General features: G+C 41.2%; 1 protein-coding gene across 1 annotated transcript; it reads right to left on the reverse strand.

The window, feature by feature from the left end:
* Positions 1–1,283: 1,283 nt before the first annotated feature.
* Positions 1,284–20,251, reverse strand: NOL11 (nucleolar protein 11). The gene is made up of 18 exons (XM_083727511.1): positions 19,879–20,251; positions 18,753–18,866; positions 18,098–18,154; positions 16,499–16,644; positions 15,676–15,733; positions 14,581–14,722; positions 13,338–13,535; positions 12,499–12,575; positions 11,038–11,161; positions 10,497–10,594; positions 8,857–8,934; positions 6,453–6,637; positions 5,733–5,858; positions 4,719–4,946; positions 4,177–4,255; positions 3,034–3,126; positions 1,670–1,777; positions 1,284–1,434 (listed from the first exon to the last, which is right to left on the reverse strand). Exons 1-18 carry the CDS (start codon positions 20,215–20,217, stop codon positions 1,321–1,323), a joined length of 2,364 nt encoding a protein of 787 aa, XP_083583637.1. The 5' UTR covers positions 20,218–20,251; the 3' UTR covers positions 1,284–1,320.
* Positions 20,252–22,003: the final 1,752 nt, after the last annotated feature.

Consider the following 22,003-nt stretch of genomic DNA (forward strand, 5'->3'; position numbering starts at 1 on the left):
ATGGGTGTGTGAAAGATGGAAAGAGCCAATCCAATGCTTCTGCAGCAGGTTTATAAGCAAAAGGACCAGCGGTTGTCTACTGGCATATGGTATTCCCGTTGGGTTGACCCAGTTGATGGAATGCCGAAGACTTAAGTCAATGCGGTCTTAACACAGCAAACTATTGGAACTTGATAATTTACTAAAATTACAGCGTTTTGACCTAGTGCTGCATGTGGCTTCTGTATCATCTTCTATTCCCTCGTGCGGGCAGAAAAATAACACCAGCTCGTGCACTTTTTGTTCCCAAGTAATTCACAATACCAGTTCTGGTGTACAGAGCTGAAAATTATGTTTTCAGGAGCATCTTTCCCCCGAGAAGCCCAATAGCTCTTTCCTGGTTTGTTAGGCATGCCCTATTGAACAATGTATCAGCATGGAAGCTTGACCAATTAAGGCATGGACTGAAACTTTTTTTGTAATACTTTGAGTTTTCCTTGTGGGAGACTCTACCTAAAGTATGAAGTTTCATGGTTTACAAGACTTTCTTTAGCAGGTTTTAGGAGCTAGAGTTATCTCTAAACTGAATTGTGTGTATTATGTATTATGCATGCAGTGCAGTGATACCTTGGGTTACATACGCTTCAGGTTACATACTCTGCTAACCCAGAAATATTACCTCAGGTTAAGAACTTTGCTTCAAGATGAGAACAGAAATCGTGCAGCGGCAGGCCCCATTAGCTAAAGTGGTGCCTCAGGTTAAGAACAGTTTCAGGTTAAGAACAGACCTCCAGAACAAATTAAGTATGTAACCAAAGGTACCACTGTACTTTCAAGCTCCTTACACAATTTACCTACAACGTTTATATTAGGTATGACCTTTGCTGTTGTGATTTACTTTTGCTGTGTTAGTGTTAGGGTTAAGTCTACAAGACTAAGTGTAAACAAGCTAAGACCTCTTTTGAGAAATGCATGTTGCTTTCCTAATGACACCCTCTTGTCTTTAGTGGATCTTAAAGTGGATCTTATCTATGGTTTATACATATATACATGATATTCAGGTTGGATGTTGTAGTCGTAATGTAACTTACAGCAGCCTCTGCCATCCTGGTGCCCTCCAGATATCAAAGGCTTCAAATCCCATCTGCCCCAGTCCAAAACATCTGGAAGGCACCAAGTTAGAAAAGACGGCCTTGAAGGGATATCAGTACAGTTCACCAATGAGAATTCTGGTATTAATAAGCTATTACAAGGTAGAACAGATGAGCCGGAATGCAAAGAGGGAGAAAAATGTCCACAGTAGATTCGTAACAATAATTTTATGAGAAACATGTGCCTTATTCATACAAGTTTCAGAACTTCAATGGAATATAAGCCCACATCATCTGGGTTCTGTATCCTTTGCAAATGCCTCAGGCTTCCTTCAATCTTGTTGAGTTCTGAGTAAAAACGTACCTAAAAGAGGAGGGAAACAAATAAGACTTGTTCGTATTTCCTGCCAGCCCTTTATAAACATTGCTTTTATTCCCACAAGTGACACTACTGTTGCCTTCATGCAAAAGGGCAGCGCATGATATCAAACAAAGGATAACATTTGTGGTTTTCAAAAGGAAGCCTGGTTTGGTATCACCACCTACAACGTTCAACCTGTGCTTCTGGTGCTGCAATTTCAAAAGGAAGGGAAACTTACTTGGGCTCTAACAAACTTGTGCAGCTTAGAAAGTAATTCTCTTGCTTCTGGCAACATCACAATAACTGTAAAGTGAGCATCTAGGAGGAGGCATATCCAGTCCATGATCTGAAAATTAAACCAGTGATAGATAGGCGTAAGCTAGTGATACCTCAACCTTCAGCACATGCATGAGAAAGTCAGCACCAATTATTAGACAGAATTCCACTGCCTTATAATTTTATTGAGTGGCATGTGCCCATCCGTGAGCAGAACCAATTTCCTTTTGTGCAATGGGGCTTCTGATTTTAATCTAGGCCTCCATTCCTCCCCCCCCCCCCAAGTTTTCTAAGCAGATTTGGGGGACCTTTTAAAGCTCCTGCACATTTAGGGAGTACGGATGTTGGTGGGAGGAGAAGCAGGGAAATTCTGTTCATGCAGCCTTCAGATGCAACTCTCTGCACTGAAATGGAAAATAACAATATTCCACAGAAGATAGTCATTTCTGTACAATCATGCATATGATGAAGTGGGTTGTAGTCTACAAAAGCTTATGCCGTTATAGATTTCTTGAAATTGGATTCAATGATGGTCCTACCCAAAATTAATTTCAATAGGGCTAATGGGTAGGACTTAGCTGAGCACAACCCAATGTTTTAAAGGTACCACAAGACTTGCTTAGCTTTTATGCAAAAGACTAACACACAGGAAATAATTTCTTTATAATATAAAAGCTTCCCTGCCACACTTTTGGCAAGAAATGTACATGCAGCACATTTAAATTTAAAACAATCTTGGCTGCCGAGTGGGAGGGAGTTGAAACTGTCATATTTCAACAATGATTCTGCAAATATAACAGTGTGTAATGCAGGCATAGCTAAGCAACTGCTTATAGGAGCAGAATCTCCAAGGCAATCATGAAAGTCACGGACCAGCAAGTACCTCCCTGTCTCACTGTATGATTCTATCCCATTGTAAGGGACCCTATCAATGCTATCTTGTCAACTTTCAGATCTGTTTCCCAAACCAAGTTAGCATCATTCAAAATTGGGAAACAGATCAATACCACATCATGTGTGTTAACAATCCTTCTGTCACTGCACCATGAGCAACTGGAGGAGGGAAGCATATTTTTCTTTAACCATGAAAAAAGGAACCAAGGATCCTATAAAACAATTTCTGCCATAAGAGCCCAAGTCTCACTTTTAGAATAAACATTAATTGAAGACAGTTATGTTTACCATTGGGCTGAAACGGGCTCTGAATACACAGAGGAGTGCACATGCAGATCTAGTCCTTTCAATGAAGCAGACATCTAGAGTTGAAACATAGATGCTGATAACTCACAAGAACAATTGTGAATTTAATTCCCACCTGCCCCTTACCTGGTTTATCGACAGACAAAATATTACAGGAAGGTCTACAGCAGCCTCTTCATTGCACTTCATGTACAGATACTGCAGATACCGGAGAAATAACTAGGAATAAAAAAATATTTAAAAGCAGTATTTCAATTTTAAGTATATATAGTACAGAGTTTTTAATATACTTGCAATCGAGTATTCAGTCATTAAAAAAAATAAATGTCTCAATTTTCTTTCTACAACTCAATTCAGGGATCTCACTATATCACCAATCTATGCTGACTTTTTTCCATGCAGAAACAAATATAAAATGCAAAGCAAGCCTGCCTTCCTATATTGATTTCAAATTCAGACATAACAAATATACATCAGGCCTGTAACAGCTTGCATAGAAGTGAAACTTCTGAAGGTCCTCAGTCTAATCTGACCAATGTCATGCAGTAATTCCACCCTCCCTTTCTAATTTATATAATATATAATAATCTGTGTAAGTGCAGCAAATTTAATCATGAACACATCCTGAAGCTTACACTAACATTATACCTGAAGTTTACAACTATCACTACCAGAGGCCGAGGAGGTTCTACAGAACCAGTGTGGGATGAAATATCTTTCAGTGGATACTTATCTATTTATCACAGAAATAATCAACATGGATTTACCATATTTTTCGCCCTATAGGACGCACCTTTTCCCCTCCAAAAATGAAGGGAAAATGTGTGTGCGTCCTATGGGGCGAATACAGGCTTTCGCAGAAGCCAGGAGAGCGAGAGGTGTCAGCGCGCACCGACCCCTCTCACTCTCCAGGCTTCGGGAAGCTCTGCGCAACCCTAGGACCCGTTCTGGGGGCTGGGGAAGTTCGGGCTTCCCCCGCCCCCAGAGCGATGCCGAAGCTTCGCGCTTCGGCATCACTCTGGCTCCCGTTCTGGGGGCTGGGGTCATATAATTTCCCCCCCCTTTATTCCCCCCCCAAATCTAGGTGCGTCCTATGGGCCGGTGCGTCCTATAGGGCAAAAAATACGGTAGATATGTGATATTTAGATATGGATTTCATAACTGAAAAAGTTCATTGATAATTTCTCTAAAAGCCATAAGATGCTCAAAGAACAAATATGTAATCAACAATAATATCTAGAAACAGTCAAGAGAGGAGTCGCTACTTACAATGACTTGCTCAGCTGAGAGATCTTTCAGATGAGGCAAAAGAAATGTCTCACTGTATGCTGAACGAAGAATGGTGTTTCTGCATAAGATTCAGGTAATAGGGTCAAGGACCAATGTTACATTAAGATTTTTATTGTATCCCAGCCTACCCCCCAAATTTTATAAGAGCAACATCTTTGAAAAAGAAAGCATTTTTTAAAAGGCTAACAAAATAGGTTAGAACTGCAGTCTTCTTTCTGCAAGTTGAAGGGATCCTTCTGCCAAGGAAGGGACCAAGGTTCAACAGAAGCTCTCAGTGAAGGAAGGAGTGGAGGAGGCAGCAAACTGCTGATTCCCCATAGCCCCCCACCTCACCTTGTTCTCTGGAGCAGTTCTTCAGGGTGCACTGGGGATGGTGCAGCAAAATACCACCTTCACCATTCCTTCACAATTGTTAAATCTCCAAGAAATGAGGTTCCAACATAGTGGAACAATACGCCACAGGTGCCACATAACCGTTCCGCATCTGTTAAGAACAACTATATTTATTGTGCAAAGGATACAGCAATGTTGCCTTCTGTGGTCCAACAGGGCATATTTCTCCTGTGTATGTCATGTAAGATTTCTGAGTTAACGGTGTGTTGCAGATGTCATCTTCCGGGAGCTCAGAATTGAAGCCGTTCTGAAGAACTTTAGACTGCTTTCCCATTCTGTTGTTGTGCGCAGTATCAACACAACCTGCTACAGAATCTAAATTCACATTCATTTCTTCAAGGCGGTCATCACCAATGCTAGGAAGAAAAAGAAAAGTCCCCAGATGCTGATATTAGTTTAAAGCGGTATTTTATAAGAAATTTCTGAAATTGACATTTCATAACAACATCAATAACTACTATCTGGGATTAAGATGGACAGAAGAACATGCCTTTCCATGCATGTCTAGAGAAGTCTCTACATTCAATTTGTGTTGGTTGATTATTAATAATACTAATAATACTAATAATAATACTAATAATAATAATATTTATAGCCCGCCCATCTGGCTGGGCTTCCCCAGCCACTCTGGGTGGCTTCCAACAAAGTATTAAAATACAGTGGTCTGTTAAACATTAAAAGCTTCCCTAAACAGGGCTGCCTTCAGCCTCCCATAACACAACATCCCATAACACACAAAATTGCATTTTAGAGATGACTGCGCATTTGGAGAATGCCTAAAGTCATCAGGTAGTTAATTTACTCTCCCTGATTTCATATACTAACCTTTTCTGACTGCAGTCAATTAAAAAAGATGATTCAGCATTTTCTAAATGAAAATGTCTCTAAAACAATGGAAATCTCATCTGATAACTGCAATGGAGTTCACTATGAACAGCTCTCATACACAAGGGAATTAAAGAGGGTAAAATACCTGTCATTTCTACTTCTTGCCAAAGTGGTAGGCTAGTGTCCATACACCATGGTGTCTCTGAAGTTCCTTTATTACCCACAAAGTAATTTGATGAGAAAAAATAGTACTTAAAAGCAAACAATTGCAAGCATTATCAATAAAAATGCAGGATAAATTGCTTGATACTGACCTTAGGAAAGTCCTCAGGCAAGCACAGGTAATTGCTTCAGGGATGTCAGGAAACTGCTGGAGACATAGTTGTAACAAGTGTACATCTGTTTTCTCCAAGGCAACTGCCATTAGATCTGGGCACATACTTGAACAAAAGGGTAAACAGTTACATCTCCGGATATAATTGCAATTAGTTAAATATTAACTTTTATCCACAAAAATATTTCAGGTTTCTGGGAGCACCACAGGTTCACAAGAAATCAGTTTCTGATAAGCCACTATTCTCAAAGTTCCTGAAGGATTCCAGTTCCTTAAATTTCATTATAAAATAAGAGAGATGCGGGTGGAACTGTGGTCCAAACCACCGAGCCTCGGGCTTGCCGATTGGAAGGTCGGTGGTTCAAATCCCCACAGTGGGGTGAGCCTACATTGCTCTGTCCCAGCTTCTGCCAACCTAGCAGTTTGAACACATGTCAGTGCAAGTAGATAAATAGGTACCACTGTGGCGGAAAGGTAAATGGCGTTTCTGTGTGCTCTGGCTTCCGTCATGGTGTTCTGTTGCGCCAGAAGCAGTTTAGTCATGCTGGCCACATGACCCAGAAAGATGTCTGTGGACAAACGCCAGCTCCCTTGGCCTGAAGCAAGATGAGTGCGGCACCCCATAGTTTCCTTTGACTGGACTTAACCATTCAGGGTTCCTTTACCTTTTTACCTTATTATAAAATAAATACCAGCTCACCTGTAAGAGAGGCCTTGTGTCTGGATAATTTGCACCAGGCAATTCTGAGGGTAAAATGAGGACTCTCTTTTACACCTGTTCACAAGAGCAGATAGTACGCATCCAAGTGATGCTTGAAAGTCTGGTATCTGAGTATTGGAGAAAAATGTCTTCAGCTTTTCTTCAATTACATTCTGAGAAGAATCCTGAAAGAGAGTATTTTGTTCAACAGTCCCAGAAAATCAGCTTTAACTAGCCAAAGTAATTAAAAGTAATCTTGGTTGCCCTATGAGTTTTAATCCATTAACTGTGCAATCCTACACATAACTACTCAGAAGTCGATCCCGTTAAGTTCAATGAGTCTTACTCTCATGTGAATGCGTAAGATTGCAGCTGAAACCTGCATGAGAATGTTTTGTAAGAAACAAAAACACTGTCTTTAGGTGCCTGGATGTGTCACAGCTGCCACCATATTAGAAAAGGCATTTCAGAGAGTTCTTTCTGGTGATGGTGGCAAGGAATGCCGTGGTATATGGGTGGAGGAGGGGATGAGAAAACCTTCCTACATGAGCCTTCCCCTCCCCTTACAGTACTCAGGCTCTAAATCATAAGATTTTTCAGCAATACTGTCTTAACATGAATGAAAACACTACTAGGACATTGGATTCAATAGCAAACATTTGCATCTGCTTAAATTTTTAAATGGAAACTTTTTGATAAGCATTGCCCCCTAGGTAGAAAGGTGATTTAGAACAGTTGCTTATTACTTGCAAAAAAATCTGTCACCTAGCACAACTGTGCTGATTGGGAGAACTACCAGGAACATAGGAGCCAACTCCTAGGGGCCGTGGGGGCTTCGGCCCCCACAATATTAGTGGGGGCTGGGCCTCAACAAAGTTGATGAGCATTTCCTTTCAAATGGTATGTGTGCTCTGCATCATATGATCAATTATGCAGGACGGGGCTTACCTGGGCCCCACAGTATTTATTCAAGTTGGCACCCCTGACCAGGAACTTCTGGAGGGTACCATGTTGGGTCAAGGTTTCAGTTGTTATTTCAGTTTAGCAGAGAGGAATGAAAAATTGCTGATCTAGTTCAGTCACATATTTACATTGCTAAAAAGCACAGCAAACCAGGTTTAGTTATGCTAAAGTTGAAAGATGGGAGTATAAACCATGGTTTATTAAATCACGGTCTGGTTATTGAAACCCTGCCCAACAGCTTAACTATAGTTTGTTTACTGCCAACAAACCATGCTCTGAAGGTATGGTTTGCTGCTGGTTTATGAACTCTGGTTTGTTTCAACTGCGGCATGGAGTTATATGATTTGTTTGGCACTCCAGCCCTGACACTCATCAAGCTACAAAAGGCATGAGGGAAGAGGAGCTGGAAAACAAACTATTGTTTGTTTGATCAGCGATGAGACGATTCATTGGTTTGGTCTGCACGTGTTATACCGACATGTGGCTTCACGTTAATGAGCAGCCATGTGGGTACTTGGAGCAAACAAAAGTAGCTGCCTCCCTCTACTCCCATTCCTGTCCTACATAAATGACGTTATAAGCAAGCTAATGGAAGCAGCGGCGGAGCAGGCCAATCAGGCACCTGGGACGGCGTGCATGTCCTGCACCTGCGGAGCAGGACCAGCTGCCCACGGGACAAGACCAGCCGGGGCAGGATGCTCCTTGGGGCCTCCGAGGAGTCTGCCTGCCCCCTGCCACTCAGCCACCCTACAGCTAAGGGGGGAAGCAGTGGGCGAACCGTTTGGGGCAGCCCAGAGTCTGCAGGCGCAGAAGCCACCACGTCACCCCCAGGAGAGATGCGTGGCTCGGGCGTTCTGCAGGCCCAAGGTGAGTGTCGCCCAGCATTTTGTCACCCCCCTCAGTGTTGACACCTGGGGCACCCCCCCCGCCCCTGAATGCAAGCTCTGTTAGAATAAATTTTATGTAAAATCTCCAATTCTACTTTGTAAATACAGCTCTATATTTCAGTGAGATTCTAGCTTTGCCATATAATTACTTGGCTGATAAAACCCCACAAAGGTGTCAAATTGCTCTCACAATATCAACCAACAGTTACCGTAACACTTGAAGGACCAATATTTTAAATTTGGTTTAATCACAGTGCTTAATCACAGTGATCTGAGCTGTGTACAAGAGACCCAATTTGGTAAGACTTAAAACAAGTTCAAACTGAAAGTCAGAGTTCAATTTAAAAGTCTGATGGAAAAAAGAAATCTGCCAATTTCTTTTTTAAGAAGTTAGTATACACATTTTTTAATATTGTGCATCTGTATACCATATTTCCTGATACCATTTTTTCTAGTTAAAGCATAAGTGATATCTTGTTCTCTACCCAAACACTCCACCTTTCCTAAGTATTTTTCTTATGGGTGTGGCATAAATAGTAAATTATTATATTTACCTTGATAATTAAAAGCAGCTGTTCCATTGTCAGAGTCTCCAGTTGAGTTTTTGCATCCATGCTCTTTCTTGACCTCAACTGCAAGTATTTAAACATGCATAGTAAGATTCTTTGAGAATTAAAGTTCCATAACAGTTAAAGAAAAAGAACAGCCAATGGTAACACGTATCCTGGACCAATTACAACTAGTTTTAGAAATTCTGCCAGCAGATTCAATTCACTGGTAGTTATATTCTCTTTTGATCATCAAAACAAAAATGTTTTAAGGACAAAACAGGTTAATAATTTAATAAAGGAAAGAGATATGCAAGCATCAGTTTTGATCTTTTTAGAAGAGGTAGAGAGAGAAATCCAAGATTATGAAAAATATGCAGATTTTAGCACATGATCTTTGTTCCTGCCGAGAGCCACAATTTCTAAAGGACAATTTGTCTAAGGTCACCTTCTAGCAGTGGGTGGTGGTAGAGTTAAAAAAATGTTCTGGATTAACAAATCCAGAATAAAGAGCACCCTGTTTCAGTAGTGAATTAGATTTCCCAATCCTATGCAAGTCTGCCTTGAAGTTCACCCAAACTTAAGTAAGAAAGATATATTTTTTTTAGTACAATGGTCCAATACAACTAATTTTCTGGAAAGCATTTATTAGTAATTCCTTTTTTACTTTAATATGACATACATGCTTACCAATTTGTTTGCTAGCAGCTAGGAATATCTTTTCTGAAGTCATAAATCCACAGATTTTTTTTTAAAAATATTTTTTATCAAAATAAATAGGGATGGGTATGCAACTTGATGACCCACTGTCAAACCACCATGTTTGTAAAATGGGGGGGGGGGGGGAGGAAGCAAATGGAATAGGAATTTTTTACTGATTCTTCCTGGGGAGTCCCATGGAGCTGCCTGAAAAGCTGTTCCACAGGGTTGGAGGATCCTCTGGAATAGTGTAATGAGTTTAGAGGAACATTGGGCAAAATATTCCTGCATTGAAGGGGGTTGGACTAGATGACCCCTGTGATCTATTGCAACTCTACATTCTATGATTCTATGGCACCGAAGAAAGGGGGAAATAGGTGATTAGTGCACCCTGCTAGAGCTTGATCCTCCCTAGTACAATTTAGCAAATGCTTTCAGGACTAATATTTTGTGCTCCCCGCCCCCCCCCCCCGAAACAAGGTAACTATTTAAGATCAATTTGTAATCAAGTGATGTGAAAAGTTATTCATGACTATAAGATCAAACTGCAAAAGCTTAATCTGGATTAAACCCCAAGTATTCAAGTGAAAATCTTCCAAAAACCAAAGAGTGGACTGACATTTCCCAATTTCAACTGTAACCATTATGCAGATCAGAGAGGTTAAACTTCATCGTTAAAAGCTGGACTACAATTCCCTTAAATTCAATAGCTGAGTTTCTTTTCATAATGATTGGAACTCCCTGCTTTGCATTGCCTATTAACGTTCTGGCTGTATTGCACAGAAACCAAGGATACTTAAGGAATTTTGGTATCTTGTACGGATTCCTTAAAATGGTATGCCTTTTTCTTGAAAATGCTATTTTAGCCATCTATCTAACGAGTTTAATAAATAGTGAAATGGATATAGCAAAAGGAAGATTGAATAGTGACTATGAAACCAACATACCAGCCTATTAGATTCACACTTAGCAGGCTGATCTGGCTTTGCACCTATCAGATCATTTTCTTGAAGCATGTTCCAATCTGCAGGTATAATCTTCCTTTCTGGAAAAAGTAATATAGATTATCACATTAAAGAGTGAAACCTATTATTGTTATGCACAAATGACCAAAGAAAGATTTCTATAAAAATTATACCGGACAAGAACTTGGCTTTTGTAATGCGTGGGTTTGGATGTCAAAATAAGCTATTGTTATGAGTTTATGATATTGAATGTCTAACTGAATTTACTCATAATAAATTAAGGTAAAGCAAAAACACTAAATATACTTTTCAACATACCATCTAAAATCCACAGAGAATTGGACAATACAAATGAGAGTATTTGTGAATATTAAAATCCAATTTGTAAAATGAAAAATCTTAGTACAATGCCTTCTAATAGGATAAGCAGCTTAAGATGGGCATTTTTACATGTAGTTTTCTAAAGGCATTTCCAAAAGAGGATTATGTGAATGTAAATATAAGCTTTATAATTAAGCCCTACCTGATGTTTGTGTATCCTTAACTTTCCCAACAGCAGCAGCCAAGGAAGATGTTTCACACTTATACAATATTACTATTAATTCGTTACCATGTGTTATGAAGAGTTTGTCTCCGTAACACCAACACTAGGAAACATTAAATACAAATAATTAGCAAGTAGAAAGTGAAATAACGCAGTATACTCACAACACAAACACTCCCTTAAATCTACAGATCTTTTGAGCTTTCTAATTTCTTCTGAAAGGTAGCAGTTTTGTCATCCATATATACCTGCAGCCCTGCAATAACTGAGCAATGGGGCACACTTACAAAGATTTACTCTTATTGCTAGATCTGTAGAAGATTAATTGCAAACTACTGATCAATTTAGGGACGTGGGTGGCACTGTGGTCTAAACCACTGAGCCTCTTGGGCTTGCCGATCAGAAGGTTGGCAGTTTGAATCCCCGTAACCGTTGCTCAGTCTCAGCTCCTGCCAACCTAGCAGTTCAAAAACATGCCAAAAAGTGCAAGTAGACGGCATTTCCATGCGCTGCTCCGGTTTTGGTGTTGCGTTGCGCCAGAAGCAGCTTAGTCATGCTGGCCACATGACCCAGAAAAAATTGTCTGTGGAAAATGCTGCCTCCCTCGGCCAGTAAAGCGAGATGAGCACCGCAACCCCAGAGTTGTCTGCGACTAGACTTAACTGTCAGTGGTGCTTTACCTTTACTGATCAATTTACACAACCAACACCCTTCAAAGAGATCTGTGATGAGCTTAGAAATATCCAGTGATCTGGATCAGTCAGTCTCTAATTCAAAAAGTGACAATGGCTCTTGAAAGAGTTTTGCACATGCACTGAAGCAGCTGGGCTTGCACTGCATTCACATATATGCTCTTCAAAGATTGCTGCACCCCTTATGCACCCAGTGGATCAGTGCACTCTGCAGGACATCTAATATGTGCACTGAAAAACAGGAAATGTTTTAAAATCTGACTAATACTCTTTTTCAGCATTCTTTTTTTCATATTTCATACATTCTGTTCAAGGTTTTCCATTGTAAACTAGCTAGGTAAAGGTAAAGGGACCCCTGACCATTAGGTCCAGTCGTGGCCGACTCTGGGGTTGTAGCGCTCATCTCGCTTTATTAGCCAAGGGAGCCGGCGTACAGCTTCCGGGTCATGTGGCCAGCAGGACTAAGCCACTTCTGGTGACCCAGAGCAGCGCACGGAAACACCGTTTACCTTCCCGCCGGAGCAGTACCTATATATCTACTTGCACTTTGACATGCTTTCGAACTGCTAGGTTGGCAGGAGCAGGACCGAGCAACGGGAGCTCACCCTGTTGTGGGGATTCAAACTGCCAGCCTTCTGATCGGCAAGTCCTAGGCTCTGTGGTTTAACCCACAGCACCACCCGCGTCCGTAAACTAGCTACAAGTGTATTAAAATGAAAATGGATTGATCACATTGATCACAACTTACTTGTCCAGTGGTTCCCCGTGGTAATTCCTTTAAAGCCTGTAATGTTTGAAATTTTATATTCCATATGGAAAAGCAATCTACAAATAGGAAAAACAAGAGTACCATTTGCAAAGCTTTCAGTTATGAATGCTGCCTGCAAATTGAGTAAGATAACTTTGGCAACGTGCCCTTACAAAGTAATTAACATACCCAAAACCATCCTGTCAAACATTGCCGAAGTCTCAATTCATAATCAGAGTCATTACTAATCTCTTACAAAAACAGTTCAACAAATCTATTTCTGAGAAAGTGAAGCTTCAGTTGTATAATTAATCACTCTACCATGTATGGTTTAACAGATCAATAACAATCAACTGTACAGGCAACTCCCATTTTGCTAGTGTTCCATGAACATTTGCACCAGAAGAGGGCCTAACCGGGTGGGCTTATGCACATGATGACCCGGAACGCAACCCCCATGCAAACTGGGAGTTGCCTGTATATCTTTCTCTGCTGTCTTTCCTTGCTCTTCTTTCTTACGCGTCTGCATTTTTAGATTAGCTGCCTGCAGACCAGACACTTGTTGCTTTTTATTCTACATTTTATGTTGCATGATAGCCCTCCAGATGTTGTTGGATTCCAACTCCTATTAATCCCAGGCAGCACAACCAGTGGGAGTTGCAGTCAATAAGTATCTGGCAGGCACCAGGCTGTTGTACAGAATCTTGACTTTAGGTGCTCAATATTTGTTTAATGTTTATTTAAGAGTGCTTCTTGGATGTTTCCTTCCTGTTTACAGTCAACAAATTAAGCAGAATAGATTTAGTCCAGCTGCTGCATTTTGAAGCAATTTATGTTACCTTTAACGCGGCCATCTGAGGAATCCAAACATCCTGTTATGGCAATATGATCTTTATCGAGAATAGCAACTGAAGTGCTTTTTAAAATACTGCCGGATACTAGAAGTCTGATCAGAAGAGACTTTTGTAAAAATTGCTCTTCTTCAGAGCCACTCTGTTGCAGGGGCACCAGAACCTTATACACACATCCGTTGGAATCTGTAAGAATAGAATTCAGTTACGTGATAGTTAAGAATTAATAAATACTAGTTGACATACACAAATCATCACCGTAAAAGACAGGGCATCACTTAAGAGGAGACATTGTTCGGAATGGTTCCATTTCTGTCAGCTGCTTTCATGGAGGTCCTGTGTAGCCCATGCATACCAGCCACAATTGCCAAAAATCCCCCAAGGAGTTAATGCATGCACATTGCCTGTCAGATAATTTTAATGCGTTGGGGAAGCCTCCTTCCCTGCGACTTCTGTTCACAGCTACATACTCTGTTATCAATGGACTACTGTCTGTCCAGTTTCTACATACCATCCTCAACTAAAGGCTTTATGATTGCATAGGTACCCCAAACTAAGAAACAGTCTTAGGTTTTTGACCTTTAATACAGCAATCCCATTCGGATACAACAGCATGATATGGTTTGACAATTACAAGTGTGCAAAGGCTTAGCAATTCTGGCAAGTGGTTAAAACAGCAAACAATGTTATCATAAATATAGTGGTACCTCAGGTTACATACGCTTCAGGTTACAGACTCCGCTAACCCAGAAATAGTGCTTCAGGTTAAGAACTTTGCTTCAGGATGAGAACAGAAATCATGCTCCGGCGGCGCAGCAGCAGCAGGAGGCCCCATTAGCTAAAGTGGTGCTTCAGGTTAAGAACAGTTTCAGGTTAAGAACGGACCTCTGGAACGAATTAAGTACTTAACCTGAGGTACCACTGTACAGAAAAACTGTAACCTTATAACCCCCTCCCATTTAGTGGGAAGAGGCAGCATTTGGCCCCGAGTTCATGTTTGTACATTATATTTGAATGCAGTCTCAGTGTACTGAATTTGTAAATATGCATAAATGTCTATGCTCCTCACAGAAGTATACAATTATACTGTTAAGAACTATTAACTACTATGCCTGTTTATGCAACATTTAATTGCAAAAGACTGATTGGAAATAACATGATGCTTGCTCTTCGGCGCTTTATCAAGGCAGGGTTCCCCTCCTGTACAATTAGAATATACCTTAATACTTACACAAGCAAAGCAACGTGACAACTTTGTTTTTCAAGTATGCTGCAAAACCCAGCGGTGTGGCTGACTCGCCACCTTGTTCCAGTTTAAACTTCTGAAGGATGCATGGATTACACTGCTGAACATATATGAAGCAATTCCCATCCTGAAGAAAAAGAGTGGCCTTCTTTCATTTCCCAGATAACCAGGTTCATTAAAAAGACATTGCAGCTAGACAGAATAAATTAACTATATCATATACCTAAGAGATATTTGGGCCCCCCAAAAAACATTGCAATGGTAATTCCCCACAAATCATTGTGTAGCTGTGATTTAAGCGAAAAAGCAAAGACTGTGTAATACCAGCAAGTTACAGTGAACAAATGTCTGTGCAATAGTATGCTTGCACCATTACGTTTGAGGATTCCTCTTATAAAAAAGTATTCCCCATTCCCTACAAAGCAGGATTTTCTAAAGCACAATGAAATAGGAGTTTCTTGTTGTTCATTCTGGACAACCTATTGTACTGCGATATTGAACTAAATAAGTTTTTTTCTGAGTTTGAGAATGATTCATTGCTCATCCTGTCCAAACCATCCCAAGAACTGCAAATAAAAACTGCACCACAGAAGCATTGCATCTGTATTAATCTTCTACTGCATAGTAACATTTCCATAGTGGATAATATGAAGAGACTTAATTCTTAGTAGGCCTGAGCAATCCTTCCATCAGTCACTGTATGTTTTTATTATTATTATTTCTGTGGAGTGCATATGCCCAATGCACATATGTCAGGATTCAGTTATGTGTGACCATTGCTACTACAAGCTTGTTCAACTTAAATAACTTTAAAATGCTAATCATGGAAAATAAATCTAAATATTTATATTTCAGTTTCCAAGGTTGGATATATCTGTTAGAGCACCTTTGTTGGGGAGACAGAGGTAGCCAAATTTAAGCATGTAAGTAGCCCCCTGCAGTAGAAGATTCTTATTCAAGTGTTAAGACTGATTCTGCATCAACAAATAAGATAGTAAACAATATGCCACACCTGTGACTTAAACATGGAAATGTACTTTTAAGTTGTTGCATCACTACTTTACAATATTTATCACTTACCTGCTCAGTAATAAATGTAACAACAGGATGTCCAACGTCCAAGAAAGCATCACTCCATCTAAAAATAAGTTATATTATTAATGCAGGGCAATTAAAATTAAAAACATGGCCACAAGGAATATTTAATACAATGGCCTACTTTGCACACTATGGTAAGCCAAACTATTGCTTACTAGGACCATGCTTCTCTGTGGCTTATTTAGGTCTCATGTGGCATCTAAGTGAAACCAAGGATAGTGGTTGAGCTCACTTCTCCTTAAATCACCACCTGTAGCCAAGATCAAAAATTGGCTACAGCTTGTTATCAAAGAGAGAGCTTAACCACAATCCTGGGTTCAGACAACACACTAACCCAAGCATAGCTTCTGCACCAGAGAGAGCTTATAAGAACCGGGAAGTAGCAAAGCAGGTGTGAACATCTCCCTCGCAGTCAGTACATTCATGCTAAGCCATGGTTTGGTCTAGCATTGCATGCTAACATGGTTATTATTTGAAATAAGGTTCACAGCCAATACAACACAACTATGAGTGTAAAGTATGATGCAAATTTGAATGTATGAAGTTATCTGTCATGCTTTGCACTATCCCCTTTTTGGGGAGTAAATAGAGAGCCTTTATTCACCATATTCCTTAGTTCCCAAGCCTACTTAAGAAACTTTAATCGTTCACCTGCAGGAAGAATGAACTGAATAAGGCATTACAAAGAAACAAGGTGATGGGTAGCTCTGGTACCAGAGTGAGGTTAAGGCATTCAGAGAGACCCAGCACCAAATCTATAGCTTAATTTTTGAATTGGAAAGCCTGCATTAACTGTGGCACTCACCTAATAACTTCGTCTGAAACAACGCTTTCAATTTCTTGCTGAGGGGCTGTGAGTAAAGCATCTAAACTCTTGACAGCACCACCTTTGAACAGGACCAGGGGTTCGGTATCAGGCAGAGAATGTATCCGATACACATCTGCTGACAACTGCAAAATAAACTCTTAACTTTAGTCTGGAATATAAATGTGCAATATAAACAGCAACACAAGTGCAGGGAAATGGCAAAAAGTTGTTGAGCTTTTTTTGCGGAGGATTGCCCAGGGAAATGCCGAAAAATTATCACCCACACGCATAGAATATTCCGCCTCCTGTCTGTCCCCTCACCAGCTCAAGCTGCCAAGCTGCCAATCGCCTGCCTAATTGCAGCAGCAGCCACTCAACACCACCCATTGACACAGCAACCAGTAACACACACAATAGTTGTTGACAGCCGCGGCAGCAACCAATCAAACGTCCGCCCTATGCGCTACCCATGTATAAGATGACGCCCACTTTTTAGCATGATTTGTAAGGGGGGAAAGCTAGTCTTATGCACGGTAAAGTATGGTAAATGTTAATAAATATTGCAATGTTCAGCAAAAAATTATATTCACTATAGCTGGCCTCAAAAAGTTGATTGCTCCAGGTACTGGTATGAGCAATGGAATGAGTTGCAACTGAATTACAGATCTAAATATTACTAGGTATGCTTGTCTGGGGGTTTTCCTGACAATTGACAGCAGATATGGGAGAAGAATTGGAGCAGGGTAGGTCCACTGTGCTAGCAGAAACTCTTGTGCTAGCTTCCACAAGGGTGCTGAGTTAGTTGAATCTGGCCTCTTGTCATTTGCTATTTACACCTTTGAAGAAGGGTACGGTACAGTAAAAACAACTGTAACAGCTGGGAAATTCTGCAGCAACTCAGTGACAGCATCTGCATTACTATTCTGACTCACACTGAAATATAACTCTTTCAGTAAAGCAAAATTGGTTATGCCCAAAGAGAAAAGAAAACCCCAAAAGGTCATTACTCAGTTGAATATTTTGATGATTCACAAAAATCCAAGTCTAGATATTGAAAGCACAGATACTAACTAAAGTGACTGCATAGCTTCTACTGTGCAATAGTAGTTATTAGCCCTAGGTGGAAGGACTGTTTCAACAATTTGCAAAAGGTCCTCTATCTTACTAAGGTGGGAAGGAGAAAGGACAGGTGAAATATAGTGTTCTAGAAAGACACAATTATTTTATTTTTCAGTGCAATCCAGACTTCAGATGGGCAGAGTTCTGCTCACATGGCATTTCCCTACGATAAGAGGTGACAATATTCACCTGCAGCCCCAACATCATCTGCCATGCCGTTCCAGGTTCTCTCCTGAACCTGCGGAACAGCTTGTCCAGAGGTGCTTATCAGTGAAAATCTCCTTCCTTGCTCCACTTGGTACCCCTGTCAGATCACAGATAGGGAAGGACCACTTTCGTTTGCAGAAGAACCTTTCTGGAGCCAACCCATAATTTGCAAGGCTGGTGTTAACATATAGAGAACTCATGCCATCAACTGATTGCACAAGGTAATTACCATGCTCTAAAACAATTTTATTACAAGTTATCAGCACTTACCGTTGCTTTAAAGGCTTTATCCAAGTTACTGTCATCTTCCTTCCATATCTGTAAAACCTTTTGAAAAAAACATCATTTTAAAAAGGTGTAATATCTATTTGCAAAGTATTACCTCAAAGCTCGACTAGACAAGCAATTCAGGTTAGGATATTTAAGATACACTAGTTTTTATGGTCTGTGATATACACACAGCCAGGATTTCCAAAATAGATGAGTGTGCACTCAGGTATGTGTGTGAATGCTGCAGAGAGGACAACTACGACAGACCCATGCCAGTCTCTTGATATGTGCAGAATTTGCAAATGCAAACCTACAAAATCCCATTGGCTTCTGCAATGTACATTTAATGCATTTTTGTTTCTATGGAAATAAATCCTACTGATTTTGACTGAAATATTGTTAGGATAGCAGTCTTTGTGAGGCTCAGTTCCCTATCAGAAATCAGTTATTGCACACTCTAAAAATACGAACAAGTTTTCATCCACACTAGCATGCAGTTTCAAAACAGACTGATTAAACATGAATTGTTTTGCCTACTACAACTTCTATAAAGGAAGTTTTTTAAAAGACCACCATGGCTTCAATAAAACTATACCAAATGCAACCATTTCCCACATAACTACAGTCAAATGCTTGCCTTAATAAGAAATCATACCTTATCATCATGGACAATAATGAACTCCCCTGTTTCAGCATTGCACACAGCAGGGCATGTAATTGTTTGACCTTGTTTGACTGACCAGCAACCCAGTGGTTTTTGATCTGAAACCTAAAAAAAAATCCAGCTTATCAACTGTTAAGACACTAAATCCTTAGCATGTTATTAAGACGCACACAAGAAAATTTCAATTTGCTATTGCTCTGTGTATTTAAAAGAGCTGAAACCCCATAAGCACATGGCCTATAGTTTTATAAACAATTCTAGAAAAAGATAAATCCTTCTACAGAACTATACAGCAGGGTGCTTTTTCCAACTATGATTTATGGCAGTTCTTCCAAGCTGGTATGCACACTCCTTCATATGCTTGTATGCACTTTCTCAAATTGCAAGAAAATGCATACAAACATAAGGAGAAGTGCACACACCAGCTTGGGAGAACCCCTATAAATCATAGTTGCAAGAAGGATCCTACTGTATAAGGATTGATCTTTTCCTATATTGTAATTGTTTATAAAACTGTAGGGCAGACATAGGCAAACTTGGTCCTCCAGATGTTTTGGGACTACAACTCCCATCACCCCTAGGTAACAGGACCAGTGGTCAGGGATTATGGGAGTTGTAGTCCCAAAAACATCTGGAGGGCCAAGTTTGCCTATGCCTGCTTTAGGGCATGTGCTTGTGGGGATTCAGCTCTTTTAAATACACAGAGCCATAGCAAATTGAGATTTTCTTGAGAGAGAATTCTAGGGATTGCAGAAAGAGACCCAAGTCTTTTCCTATGTCATCTTGTTGTTGTTAATATCCGTCTGTCCTGGGGAACAAGGGAAGAGGGAGCCTTTGGAGGTGAAGGCGAAACTGCAGGAGGTTGTCCTCGCTTTTGCCATCGTTCCTGCCATCCAATACTGCGGGGGATGCCGGGGACTCGAACCCGGGGGAACCTTCTGCGCGCAAAAGAAACGACCGGGTGCGCAGGGGGTCCTCGCCACTAGGCCCCCCTCTTTTGCGACTATTCCTAGGGATCGTGCCAGAGGGACTTGAAACAAGACATGCGGAAAGCGGCAAAGGGCTCGCATCCCCTCCCGACCGCCCCCCGTTTCTCCTCTCCTCAAGGAGTCTTTACCTTATACAGCGTCACCGTCCGGCCTCGGTCCGTGAGCAGCACCCGGTCCGCATCCTGCTCCAGGCCCAGCGGCCCCTGAGAGGGGACCCCGGCTCCCGCCAAAGAGCACAGCGCGAACTCCTCACAGAAGGCCGCCATCTTGAGGGCCACGCGAGACGAGAAGGGCGGAAGTGCGCCTGCGCCCACAGGACGGCGGCGGCGGCGGCGGCCTCCACCTCCTGGTTTTAAAAGGAAGGGGCGGGAATGAAATCGACCGGGGCCAACCAACCGGGCTCGGCACAAAACCAAAGTCGCGCGGTCGCAGTGAGCTTCCGCAGCGGGAACAGTGCAAAGCGCCATCTGTTGGGGAAAGAGAAGACGGCGAGGAACTGGGGCGAGCGCCGGTCTTGATGGGGTGTTGCCATACGTCCGGGATTTCCCGGAACTGCGTGGTGCTGCGAAAACCCGGACACACGATAGCTTTCCCATGAAAAACGCAACAACTTTGCCAAAAAGCCCCTCAATAACTTCTCTGTCTGGGATTCTCATTGTTTGAATTATGGTCATTTTAACAGCACCCTAACCAGGCCCTGCCATGAAACGCTTACCTTCTATGCCCTTTTAAAAAAATGTGGCTTCTTGGAGGGGGTGTTATTGGGTTGTTGTTTTTATTTTGATTATATATTTTGTGGTTTTAATATTTTTGATTTTGTTCCGTGAACTGCCCTGAGACCTCCGGGTATAGGGTGGTATAATAATAATAATAATATTAATAATAATAATAGAGAAAAGAGCGAGTTGGCACCCTCACCAACTCCCGTTATTTGTAAAAAATCCAGATGGACTGGTGGCCGTGTTCACGATGCTGAGACCCCAGAGGAGATTTTTTTCTGGGTCATTCTGCAAAAATTAACTTTCACCAAATGACATGCTCTGATGGTATACAGTGGTACCTCGGGTTAAGAACTTAATTCGTTCCGGAGGCCCGTTCTTAACCTGAAACTGTTCTTAACCTGAGGTACCACTTTAGCTAATGGGGCCTCTCGCTGCACCACCATTTCTATTCTTATCCTGAAGCAAAGTTCTTAACCCAAGGTACTATTTCTGAGTTAGCGGAGTCTGTAACTGGAAGCGTCTGTAACCTGAAGCATCTGTAACCCGAGGTACCACTGTATAAGTGAAAGTTTATCCCATGATAAATTTCAAAAAGACTTTTTGAATGAATGAATGAATAAATAAATAAATAAATGTTGCCATATTTTGAAGAGCAAAAAAGACTCACTCCTGGTTTCTTTTGATCTCCTTCCTCTTGTCGGCACTCTGAGGCTTCCTAGCAGGCAGGGCGCATTGTGTTAACGTCCTTTTACTTCACAAACGTAAGGACTTCTGCAAACCTAGGGCATCCCCTGGGTACATGGAAGCAGCTACCTTTTGGGTTGGCGCCATTTCTCTTGGAACCTGATAGGTACTCAGCCACCTGTGATTCCTGTTCATTGTATCCTCCTTCCTAAGGGTTGCAGCAAACCCTTCCCTGCTCTGATGAGGGGAATCTTATAATGATAATTATACCACTCTTCCAATTTTCTTTTCCTGATGTCTTTGGTATTCTCTGTGGGGAGGGGAGGAGTTTTACCCTCCTTTAAGTTTTTCTCCTACAAACCTGAGGCCTCCCTCAAACATCCCGATACCTGCTGCTGCACAGTTCTGTTTCTGCAATATTCCTGTTGGAAGATGTTTGAAGGAGCGGTGACACTTGGGATTTGTATAGCAGAGCTGTGAGCGTTCACAAGTTTCACGTACGTCATCTTGTAATCCTTACGGCAGCTTTGCAAATTAGGTCAGGATTGCTACCATATTGCAGATAGGGGGACTGAGAGACCTGGTGCCATCTAGTGAGTGGGGCAAAGGTAGGATTCGAGCTGTGAACCTCTTGATTTGTAGGTAGCTGTTCAGTGACTATGGCTCACCAGGACTTGCATGTCAACAGAAATCCCCAATCTCTTTGGAGGGTTTGGACAGATTACACGCAGTGCAAAGTATATTGCTTTGCAACCCAATCTCTAAAGAGCATTATTGAGATTTAGTTGAATAGATGGGAGTGGTTGTAACAGAACAGTTTTGAGAACTGCAGCTTTACAACTTCTAC

This window comes from Podarcis gaigeae (genome assembly GCF_964106915.1).
Source record: "Podarcis gaigeae genome assembly, chromosome: 2".
NCBI classification, from domain to species: domain Eukaryota; kingdom Metazoa; phylum Chordata; class Lepidosauria; order Squamata; family Lacertidae; genus Podarcis; species Podarcis gaigeae.

Bases quoted from the DNA above. Each gene is read 5' to 3' on its own strand.
- NOL11 (XM_083727511.1), bottom strand. From the start codon at position 20,217: ATGGCGCTTTGCACTGTTCCCGCTGCGGAAGCTCACTGCGACCGCGCG. The intron at 13,536-14,580 runs GTAAGTATTAAG...CTATTCTTACAG, and splicing joins TGTCACGTTGCTTTGCTTGT to ATTCCAACGGATGTGTGTAT. The intron at 1,778-3,033 runs GTAAGGGGCAGG...TTTAATTTTCAG, and splicing joins TTTGTCTGTCGATAAACCAG to ATCATGGACTGGATATGCCT.